The sequence below is a fragment of the Phoenix dactylifera genome, chromosome 13, assembly GCF_051530095.1.
Source record: "Phoenix dactylifera cultivar Ajwa chromosome 13, Ajwa_hap1_PhDact_Kaust_v1.1, whole genome shotgun sequence".
NCBI classification, from domain to species: Eukaryota; Viridiplantae; Streptophyta; class Magnoliopsida; order Arecales; family Arecaceae; genus Phoenix; species Phoenix dactylifera.
The window spans coordinates 16828593-16840904 of NC_143202.1; the positions used below are offsets into that span (position 1 = coordinate 16828593).

The 12312-nt window shown below is 37.1% G+C and overlaps 1 protein-coding gene across 4 annotated transcripts; it reads right to left on the reverse strand.

Moving 5' to 3' along the window:
• Positions 1-212: 212 nt before the first annotated feature.
• Positions 213-5016, reverse strand: LOC103724122 (transcription factor bHLH62-like). Of its 4 annotated transcripts, XR_015972667.2 has the most exons (9): positions 3759-5016; positions 3420-3659; positions 3253-3318; positions 3075-3143; positions 2918-2989; positions 2600-2824; positions 2389-2526; positions 2107-2291; positions 213-961 (listed from the first exon to the last, which is right to left on the reverse strand). XR_015972667.2 is itself a non-coding variant. In XM_039131058.3 (8 exons), the coding sequence occupies exons 1-8, from the start codon at positions 4644-4646 to the stop codon at positions 2268-2270; spliced, it is 1722 nt and encodes a 573-aa protein (XP_038986986.2). In that variant the 5' UTR covers positions 4647-5016; the 3' UTR covers positions 2006-2267. The 4 variants fall into 4 exon arrangements, 2 of the variants coding, with proteins under 2 accessions (XP_038986986.2, XP_038986988.2); XM_039131058.3 differs by lacking the exon at positions 213-961 and having other exon boundaries at positions 2006-2291; XM_039131060.2 differs by lacking the exon at positions 213-961 and having other exon boundaries at positions 2006-2291; positions 2389-2481; positions 3759-5008.
• Positions 5017-12312: the final 7296 nt, after the last annotated feature.

The following is a 12312-nucleotide window of genomic DNA, read 5'->3' on the forward strand; positions in this document are numbered from 1 at the left end:
TAACCACAGTTCTCAAAAAAGAAAATAGTTTCAAACCAGAGTTTAATCTTTGCAGTGGGGAAATGGGAGTCCCCATTCTCACAGTGGGTAAAAGGAAAACAATGGCATCCAAAGGTAATCCAACCACTGGATTAGTTTAATTGCGATGCTTTGATCATTTGATGAAAGTACAAAAATATGCATGCTACAGCAGCAGTAACACGTTCAAAAACTGAATAAAGATCATTACCTAGTTATGTTCCCACCAACTTATGTTCCAACAATCTAGGATTCTGGAAGATACAAACTAGGAACAGACCTAACTTTTGGTCTTTTTCGTACAAATTATTTGATGCAGGACTAGAATCCATGCCATTACACTTATCAGCCTAAGTCTTTTACCATTGCACCAAGCAATAACCCTTTCAATAGCTGAATTAGTATAGAAGAATAAAAGAAACGAATACTATAGAGGCGGAGAGGCCTGACAATGACCTGAGCAGCCCAAGGATCTTATTTTGATAAGGAAAGATGCTTGCAAATCTGAGCTACTTGAGCGGCATTTGCAGTTGGGAAGTCGCAATGCAAACTTTATTGATTAGGACGGTTGGTGAAACCCATGATGCCAAACAGCCTGTGCTTTTCCGACCAGCTCGAGTTAAAAGTGATCCTTGTCGATGTGAAAGCGGCGGGAGGATGGCATTGATTGGAGCTGATAGGAATTACGACAGCCTGGTTAATGGGCCTAGGAATCATCACTTCAACCCCACAAACTCGGCTCCTTCTCTCCCGACTTGTTTCTTTCTTTCATCACTTTGGACCACCACCTCCACATTCGTATTCACTTCGAAAGCTCTAGGTTTGTCTGGCACCGCTAGTTGCAGCCGTATGGGTTCGGGACACGAGTTGTATCAGTCGCGTGAAAGAAGGATTCACCTCCCCTTGTGTGAATCTACTGTTGGTGCAATAGTCGCTTCTAGATCTGTACGCACAGATGAATGAAAAAATTTGGAATACCTTGTGATTTATGCAGCATAAGATTCAATGATTGGTGTCGTAAAAAAGAAAATCAATTATTCTTTCATGCAAAATATATAACCTGAACCCATTGGTCCCGGTCCTTGCGGAAAGGACACAAAAAATGGCCACGAGATCAAGCATAAATGCAACCAAAGTACCGAGCTCCAGCTGAGGACGAGATGGTGGAGGGATGTTCCTGAGGTTTTACGAAAGTTAAAATCGAGTGGAGGACATGCAGCGATGACTAGCTGCATCGACATCCGAATTAAAAGGAAAACACCCAAATGATGCTTGTCTAAATTAGAGAGCAGAAGGAGATAATACCATGCAACTTTCCATGGCCTTTAGCTCCATTTGGATACTTAAGACAACATCATCTTCACCAGCGGCATTTATATACATGTAAACCTTAATGCACTTTAATAACAAACTAACTGATGGTTAGAAATAATAAGATTGGGAAAAATAGAGGATCTGGAAATTGGGTTCCTTACAACAGTCTTTATAAGAAATGGCCACCCTGCTGGAGGGAATCTAATCCAATATATTGTTCTTTTTATTCTACTATGAACTGTAAAGTTACAGTAAACAAGACTTTTTGCCTGACCGATCCTTGTCAAACTCGAATTTGCCAACCTGGTCAGTTTGATGCTATTCCTCTCATGACAGCACTGTCTACCTTGCCAGCCCTGGAGGGGAGCTTATAGCGGTGCTGGGAGAATAAAGAATGGGGTCGCTGGGAGGTATATATTTCAGGCGTTAGGTGGGGCATGGAAAGTGTACAGGGAAGAAAAGGGCTTTAAGGTCTGCAAAGCTGCAGCTGACTCCAGCTCAAGTAGTTAGTAGGATGTCTTGGTTCATCCCCAAGGCTAGAAAGAGACAAGTTGGTTCCTTTCAACAGCTGTTAACAAACAAGCATCTCAATTTCCACAAATCAAGGCAGTAACAGTATCCTTAAGGTGATTCAACTTTCTTTCCAACATTTCTCGGATGTGAGAATTGCCAATGAACAACAATAGAGATATCATTAAATTATAATTAATAGTGTTCTCAGGATAACATAAAATAACACCATGATACTGAATTCCTTCTTGCCCTCACCCTCACCTGTTACGATCTTACATGTGGTGTCAAAGAAATCTTTGCACAAATTTTGTGCTCGAACCTTACGGTTGTTAGTTCAAAGCTTCCTGTGCTGTCCCAAACCAACATCTCGGTATGTACAAAGGCCTCTATTTCTCTAAATTGAAAGGATCAGAGTTCAATCTTCATGTGATCTGTGAGAATTGTACCTGCACTTAGATACACAACTTATCAGCTTTTCTCAAATCCTTCTGAATTATGGATTGATTAACCACCTGACACACAGTGGCCTTTTAATTCACTTACCATGGAAGCCCTGGAAGAAAACGCATTCTCCTCTATCTGCCCAAATCCCATCTGAACAACACTCTGCAGGTCATCCTCCCAGGAAGTCCCAAGCTGAAGCAACGACATTCCTCTTATTAATTTGCCATCTATTCCATTCTGTAGTTAACAATATGGCTGTTCACTCTTAGCAAAAGATATGCCATGTTGAATTCAGCAGCGGCATTATTACCTGAGAGGTGGCATCCCTGGAGCCATCGAGGGGAGGTAGTTGCATGTTTCGACTTCTTCGCCGCATAGAGGAGTCCAATGGGTTTAAAGAGCGCTGGTTCTCCAGGCCATCGGTCACTACACTCTGCAGAGGGGTCCCCTGAGGTGGGTGAGGATATGAGAATGCAGTGCTCATGGCCTCTAATGGATAAACCGGTGTTGGCATAGGCCCTCGTGCTTGATGCATCTAAATCCACAAAGGCAATCCAATTTAAGGTGGACAAAACTTAAATTGATGGGTGCAATTGCAATGAGAACCGAGAAGATCATATAGGCTTACATCTTTTGGGAGAAGATTTTCCATATGGAAATCGAGCCGGGGATTCACAGTTGCCAGCTTCATTGAAAGGAACTGAAACAGAAAATTTAGATTCAGATTAAATTTCAACCTTCTCAGGGAATTATCATGCAAATAGTTGATCATTATACATGCATACCTCAACTTGGCGCTGCAATGACTGCACATAGTTTATAATCTCATCAAGCATCACTGCTTTGCCAGTTACCTACAATTTCCAAAGATTTAAAGCTTAGCCATATTCATCAAACAGCGACAATCTGCAAAAGCTCATGGGCATTTGAAGTTCCTAATCAGGCATTGGCAGGTGGATTAACCTTGTTGCAACCTGGCACTAGATCTTGAAGAAATTTCATCCTCTCGCTGATCTTCTCTCTTCTCACCTGGTAAATTATGAAAGAAGGCATCGTCAAAAGAGAGGTTAAGACAACAGCAAAACCCCAAAGAAATCCTTGTCAGTTGAAGATCATCACATCCTGCTTACCCTTTCGGCAAGACTGTGGCTATCGGTGGCTTGGCCTCTTCGAGCTCTCACATGGATATAATCTTTTGGAGGCTCAGGGGGCTTGGCATAATTCTCCTTCCCCTGTTTCTGACCGGCATCACCACTAGAGCTCGCACCGCCATTCTGCTTGGCTTTTGGCTTAACTGCCGCAACCTTGCCGGTTCCATCGGTTTCAGCTGGTTTGCTTCTCTTTGCATTGGAATCATCCTCCTCTGCCATCTGGAATTCAAAAATTATCAAACTTTGAAATGCTGCAAGAAAGAAATTATATTAAGAATTGAGATAGTAAACAAGATCAAGGAGCCAATTTTAGCACACCTTGGGATGGTTAGTGTCAGAGGAGGACAAAGATGCCTCCTTTCCTTTTCCCTTTGAAGCTGCTTTCCGTTTCCTCGCATGGTTCTCCTTGTTTCCCCTCGAGGATGTCTCCCCACTCACTGTGATTCGTTCGGATGCCGATGATTCCTCCTGTCCACCGCCGAATTCCACACTATCCGGTGTCGAAGACCCCAATATCCTACCGCCTAACTTAGACCTCATTTCCATCTCAACTTGGGCTCCCTTCTGCATTGCAATCTCCTTAATGTTCTCTGAAATGCCCATCTGAGACCCACTCCCCATGAAAGACTGGCTACTCGAGACACTCGACAGCTTTCCAGTCTCCGGCAGCCCGCCATAGCTCCTCCCTCCAAAGCACGAAAGCCTCGCGGCCCGCTCTGCGAACCCTGGGTCCGCGGTGAACGGCGCCAGGTGCACGGTGGGCATTGCCGGGTTTCCGGAAGCCGGCAATCCTCTGCTGCTCCGCTGGTAGTGCTCCATCATGGAAAGATTAATCTTGGGAGGGGAATTCAGAGGAGTACTGGAGCAAGAGGTATTGGCGCCTTGGTAGCAGGAAGTGAGTGGGATCTCGTCGGAGTTGCATATGCTTCCGAGGCGGGTGATGAGCTCATGGATGACGACGCTGTCGTTGGCGGTGGTGGAGGGCGGGTTGGAGGACGGTGACGACACAAGGGAGGAGAGAGCCGACCCGAAGTGGGCGCTGGGGTCCATCGGCCGGTCCCAATTGAGGTTGTGGAAGCAGTCGGCACCGGGGAGGGATGCCATCTGCGGCTCCGCCGCCGCCGCCGGCGGCGGCGGCTGCGGCTGCGGATCGCCGGATTGCCAATTTAGGGGTGGTGTGGTGCTGCAAAATCTCTCCTTTTCCATTGCCAAGGCTATTAATGGTGGGATCTTTATGAGAGAACCGGGGAAGAAAGGAGGGGAAGAGGTGTTGCGCGACAGAGAAGAGGGAAAAGGGACTCGCTTTCCTTTATATAAATGTATATATTATATATAACTTCGTGGGGAGGGGATGCCGGGCCTTGGACGTCAAAGAGAGCCGTGTCCCCCCTACCGCTGGTAAACCTCTTGGGGATTAGCTCAGCTTCTTTGCATATAGAGAAGGGAAGAGAGAGAGAAAGAGATGTTTCGGAAAGAGTGTGATGAGGAGAAAAGAGGGAGAGGAGAGGAGGGAGTGGAGAGGGAGAGGGGGGGTGGTGGTGGGGTTTAGCTTTTCTTTCCACTGCTACGAAAGGGTAATGGGGAGAGAAAAGAAAGAGAAGATAAAAATTGGTACAGATAGTTTTTTTTTTATTGATGGAAGGTACGGATAGTATTTTGAAAGTAAAAATATAAGTGGTTTTTAGGTTTTAACTCTTTGGAAAAGTTAAATAATATTTGTGCTGGTTTAATTTTATTTTTTATTTTTAATTTTAGTTTACTATTCTCTAATACCTGCCTCGGTTCTCGTAGTGTGCAGGAATTTTCTTATCCTCTTCCCCTGTTGCCCTGTATAGAAGTTTACTTTGATGAACGAAAATAAAAAAAAATTATGAATGAAACGTGGGATTTGTTCTGTCATCCTTGTCTCTCTAAAATATATTTAATTGATATTTTGATCGAGTGTGACATGATATACAGGTGATTGGATTAAATTTAGGATAGCCATACAAAATAAATGAAATCAGTGGTTTGCATATGAGAATTTTATGACTCTAAATTTAGCCTTGTCTTGTTCATTATAGTCAAGCGATCTTTTTCTATTTTCCTATTTTAGTTGTTAACATTTAATCACAAAGAGATAAGGCAAAATAATATCTCAACAATTTAGCTAAGGTCCTATATAATGCTATTTTAATATATTATATTGGATTATATTATAATACTATTACCATATAATGCTATTTTAATATTTTATTATAATAACACAATATTATATTATTACAATATTATTATAGTATAATATTATAGAAATACTATTAATAAATATAAAATTTTATTATTTATTAAATTATCCAGATCAAAATATCAAAATCAATAGTATAAATTAAGAATATTTTATAATAGCAATTTTTGATAGCACAAATAATTATATATTTGAAAGCACTATGCAATATCTTTTATCATCATTTTGTGTTACTAAAAGTACATTCTCAATTTGGTCAGCAGATAGAAGTTAAAGTTTCGCAGTGCGTTAGAAAATATAATTATTAGAATTTTTGCATACATATCGTCCTAAATATTGAAATTTGTATAAATATCTTTCCAAAATTTATATTTGCATGTATACCCTTATAAAGTACTTATTTTGCATATATACTCTTAAATTTTTTTTACATATATGTCCACACCATCTAACGTTGTTAAAAAAATAGCAGTTTAAAATTAAAAATGACTGAAATTTTTTTACTGAGTAGATATGCAAAAAAATATTTATAAGATTATGTGTGCAAATAATACTTTGCGAGGATATTCATGCAATTTCACATATTTAAGAGAATTTACATGCAAAAGAATTTAATTTAATTTTTTTTATTTCAACATATTTTAATACTCGAATTTGTCTAGTGCCTGCTTCTCAATATTTTTTGTAAAAATATTATTTAAAAAAAGGATTAATTTAACAATTAGATAACAAAAGGAGTTATGGAAGTTCTATCACTTATCATGGGATTATTCTACTTTATTCTTTTTTATTTATAATAATTACTATATCTTATTTCATCAAAATATAGCTTATAATATTTATTATTATAAATGCATAAATGAGGGCATGTATTAGAATATATAAAAAAATTAGAATCTCTTGAAGGTACATAAATAGATTGCAATGATCAAACTTTCTTACTACTGCTATGCTTATGGGTGGAAGAACAATATCAATTATCCTAAAGGAAAATTATTGAAAGACTTTGAACTCTTTAGACTTATTAATAACCTCCACGGCAATATGATAGATGGCCACCCCTTACGTTGTATACCTTAAGCGACTTTTCTTTGGAGCTTCAATTTTTTAGAAGAAGAAAAGATCTATTGTATAGGACTCATCTTATCACAGTAATTTTAAATGAACCACTAGCTTGCACATGAAAAATTTTTCAACTCTAAAAGATAAACCTTGCAAATCTCATACATTAAAAAATAAATATTACAAAATTTTCATAACACTTATTATTAAATAATTCAGAAAGCTAAAACTAGGACCTTACCATCTTCATATAAAAAAAGATACACTAAAGGTTGTATATGGTAGAGAAGAAAGTGGAGGAAATGGTTTTGCTTTTAGATGTAGAAGTAAAAGAGAGGGTTAATAGAGATCGAAGAACATAGAGATATTAGTTTCTAGTAAAACCTGTTAACCTGTACTCGTTTCAAAAATAAAAAGATGCTTTTATAATTTTAGTTAGTTTTTAATTTAAATAAATATAATTTTGGCTAATCATATTAGCTGAATTACTATGTTAAATGTATTCATACAAAAATAGTATTTTATGGGGGCATGCACATAAATATCAATTTGGAGAGCATTCATACAAATTTCAATATTTAGAAGGATATTTATGCAAAAATTTAAGAATTTTTGTGTGTATATATCCTTCTAAATATATGAAATTATATGAATACCCTCCAAAATTGATATTTACTTGCATACTCTTATAAACATTTCTTTTTGTATGCTTACCCATTAATGATATTTTTGTCATTTAAATTTTAAACCGCTAACTTCTTAACGACGTTAGATGACATGGGTATATATGCAAAAAAAAGATATATATACAAAATAAGTATTTTATAAGGATATATATACAAATATTAATTTTGGAAGGATATTTATATAAATTCTAATATTTAGGAGGGTATGCATACAAAATATCCTAGGATATTTAAATAATAAATAGCTTTTTTTTAAAAGTTCAACCATTGAAAAGTTTATTATCTAAAGTTGTACAAACAAAACCACCGAGGTAGTAGCACGGTGAGAACGAGGCTTTGATTCCATCGGAGTGACCCAGGTTCGAAACGTGCGGACGTCGATTAAATGCAGGGACAGGATGCCCCCCGTCTGGTTTGCTCGGTGGAGTCCCTATCTGATCTGCCAGTTACTTAGGTGGTGCTGGTATGACGTACTTATATGTGAAGGGGTTGCCGAATATTCTTCCGGGGGGAGGGGGCCCAGTCGCTATCTGATCTGCTAGTTATTTAGGTGGTGCTGGTATGACGTACTTGAAAAAAAAAAAGTTGTACAAACAAAAGCTCTACTTACTATAATAATGCCAAATAAGGCCTAATATTTTAGAAATAAATTATATGATAATTCTTAGTTGGTTGCGAGAGGTACGAGTAAGCTGTAACATCTTATATAGTAGGAATGAAATGTATAAGTTGATATTGGTACAAACTTGCGATCATTCTCTCTTTATTGTTCCTTACCCTCCTCCATATAGATGGAAACTCCAAAGCTTCTTTTAAATTCAAAATTTTTTGCAATTTCGAAATTTAATAATATAGAACTTTTAGTTAGTTATGTAGAGAGAGATATAAATTACCAATTTGGAAAATTTATTAGGATAATTTTGCCAGGTTGAATTTTGCTATATTGGAATTTTTAATTAGGCATTTAGGTTGGAATATCAAGATCTCAAGTCTGATGAGTAAAAGGCCACAATCGATGCATTTAAGTAGTCATTCTAGCCAAGAAATTGATTAATTTGGCTAAGAACAGAATAATTTATGTTACAATATTTTCCCTCAAGCCTCTTCCTTTATATTTGTTTAACCTAATGTTCCAAGTTAAAAGCTATGTTTGTGTCAAAATATTAAAATAGAACATTGTGGTTATAGTTGGTAGTAATGTTCAAGCAAGTTTTATAAAATGCATGTCCTTGTAAAAACAAAACTTGTCATTTGTTTGGTCATCTCCATGGAAGAAACCATGGTCATTACAATGAATTATAACATAAGTTAAGATTTATTATAGTCCATAATTAATCTATGTTGCAATAAATTTTAGCATACCAACATGGATAATTCATATATTAGTATTTGGAGTAGGAGATTGGGGATGGGAATAGCTCAATTAGTAGGGAAATAAGTACAATGAGCATTGACGAGTGAAGATGATTTCAAAATTTATATTATATATAATGCATAATTTTTTTTTCCTTTCCACCTTACTAGGATAGAGAAGAAATGAACAGGATAGATCTATTTTAATATTTTGAAAAAAATATTTTAAACATAGCTTTGTACTTGAAATATTATGTTTTATATATACATATACATATATACATATACATATATACATATACATATATACATATACATATACATACATACATGCATACATATATATATATACACACATGTATGTATATATATGTGTGTATATATAACTATGTGTGTGTGCGTACGCGTACGCAAGCATGTATATATATGCTTGTGCGTCTGTGCACATTTATATATATATATATAGCTGAACTTAGCTATACTCGAGTGAATCTCTATACAGATCTAGTCAGATCAATATTAGACAATGAGGATCTCGCATTGATGATCTGAGTTGTTGGATGTAATGTACTATCTTTAAATTGCCTATATATCCAAAATTATGTAGTTTGGAGAATCCTAGCCTATGCATCAAGTGATGAAAAAATATATATTTTATTTAAACTATCTAATTTTTTGAAAACTTGATGAATAGGTTAGGAGTCCTCAAATCAAATGCTTTTTGGTATATAAGCAATTTAGAGGTTGTAGATCATCTTGCAGCTCAGATCATCAATGTAGGACTTCTATTGCCCAATGTAGACTCGATCGGATTTAATTGCAAATCCATTCAAGTGTAGCTAAGTGTATCTCTGTCTCTATTATATAATAAAAAAGTTAATGTTGAAAGAAACTTATAAGCACTTGTAGAAGGATAATGTGTGTTGTCACTAGAGCTGACCATGGGCTGGGCTATGAACCTAAACTCCATTCATTTTTAATCGAGCTTTGGGTCAGATTTATATAAAATTTGATATTTTATGTGTCCCAACCTGGCCTATGACAAGCATTAGTTGTCACCCAGTCAGAATTATTTAATTTTGCATTGTTGTGTAATAGTGCTCTTAATGCTATTTTGTCTTCGGTGCTTCTTTTTTTTTTCTTTTCAAATAGCTGTTGAAAGTCACATACTAACGGAGTTCAAATAAAATACATACATGCATACACACACACACACATATATATATATATGTATATGTATATATATATAAGTATGTATGTATATATATATAGGTATGTGTATATATATATGTGGAGTGATTGGTTATACCCCTATTTGATTTTGATGAGCTCAAAGCATTTGAGTATATTTCATGTTGTACTAATGAATTCAATCTAGTGTTTCAGGCAAATATATGTGAATTTATCTTTAAGAGCATCGAGCTTTTGTTCAAGATTATTTGACTAAGTGTTGAACACAATTAAGCCAAAGTCTGAAGCTCGAATCGACTCCGACCCCAACGGATACATTGTCAGGAGTTGCAGACTATGCAGAACGGCCACAAATTAGTGTCTAACGGCTAGTTTTCAAAGGGGACTGCTTAAATAGCCAGAGTGAATAGTAGTAGACACCAAGAGAGTCACTCCATTTGTGCATTAAGTGTTTTCCATCTACCAAGAGTCTATTGAGAGAAAAGACAAGCAAAAGAAGGAAGAAATGCATTCAATACATTCTCAGAAGTCTTTCCTTCGCATTCAAGGCTCTTCCTCTGACATCAGATCTTCAGTGCACTCAAAGAGGAGACTCAGAGTTCGAGAAGCCCCTTCTTCCTCTTTCAAAATCTGTTTGAGGGCTTCTAACTCTACTCTATTCATATTGGTTAATATTTGCTTATTAAGAAGCTTTTCTTGTAACTTTTTCCAAACTATTTTCTTACTTGATTCAATCAGGGGATTGAATCAAGGGTTGTAAGGTTTGTTGGTGAGCCAAGGTTAAAACCAACGGTGTAAGAGTTCGATTGTGATCCCAAAAAAACAATCGGGTGGTTCTAGTTGGTGAGCCTGTGAAAACCGACCGAGTTCGTTGTGATCTCGCGAAAACAACAAGTTGGGTTGTGAACTTATAAAACAATCGGCTGTAATTCAAGGGATTATAGTGAACTCCCAAGTGAAGCTTGGGGAGTGGACGTAGAAGCAAGGGTTAGCTCTGAACCACTATAAATTGGTTTATGTTTGTATTGGCTGCTGTCCTCTCTCTCTATCTCTCTTCATTCACTTCATCTAGTAACTTAACTAGTTTGCTTGCAATAAATTTAGTTAATTACTAATCATAGTTTTTAATTGGTCGAGATTTAATCCAAACCCAATTCACTCCCCCTCTTGGGTTGTCTTCTTGGGCAACAAGTGGTATCAGAGCCGGAGCTCTTATATTAAAAGAGTAAAAGATCAAAATGACAACCCCCTTTGGATCTTCTCTTAGTGAGGGCAATCCACCAATAGGCCTCCATTCTTCAATGGAACTAACTACACATATTGGAAGGCTAGAATGAGGATATTTATCCAAGCCCAAGACTATGATGTTTGGAGTATCATAGTTAATGGACCATATATTCCTTCTATCTGTGTAGATAACATTTCTATACCCAAGCTTGAAAAAGATTGGGATGATAGTGATAGAAGGAAGGCACAACTAAATGCCAAAGTAATGAATGTGCTATTTTGTGCCTTAGACCCTAATGAATTCAATATAATATCTACTTGCAATTCTGCAAAAGAGATATGGGATAGACTTCAAGTGACCCACGAGGGCACGAATCAAGTCAAGGAATCCAAAATAAACATGCTAGTTCATACGTATGAACTATTCAAAATGGAATCTAATGAAACTATCACTTGCATGTTTACTAGACTTACTGATATTATCAATGGCCTAAAAAGCCTTGGCAAAAGTTATACTAACAGTGACCTTGTCAGGAAAGTTCTTCGATCTTTACCAAGGTCATGGGAAGCCAAGGTAACGGCGATCCAAGAAGCCAAAGACTTGAACAAGCTGGCACTCGAAGAGCTCCTTGGATCTTTGATGACACATGAGCTCACAATGAAACAACACAGTGAAGAAGAGTCCTCCCACAAGAAAAAGGTAATTGCCCTTAAGTCTACTTCTTCTAACAAGAATCCCTCTTACAGTAGCAGCAGTGAAGAAGAAGACAATGAGGGAGATAAAGATGAGGCACTTTTTGTACGAAAGTTCAGAAGATTCATCAACCGAAAGAAGTCCTTTCATCAGAAGAGAGATTCCTCAAGTTCCTACAACAAGGACAAACGTAAAGAAAGGAAAAATGAGGGAATCGGTTGCTATGAATGCAAGAAGTCGGGACATTTCAGAATCGACTGTCCTTTGCTGAAGAAGGGCAGCAAATACAAGAAGAAGAAAGCTCTTGTCTCCACCTTGACAGACCCTGATCAATCTTCAGCATCATCGGATGAGGAACAAGAGAAAAAAGCAAATTTTTGCTTCATGGCAAATAATAATGAGGTAATATCTAAAACACATTTAGATTTTACCTTT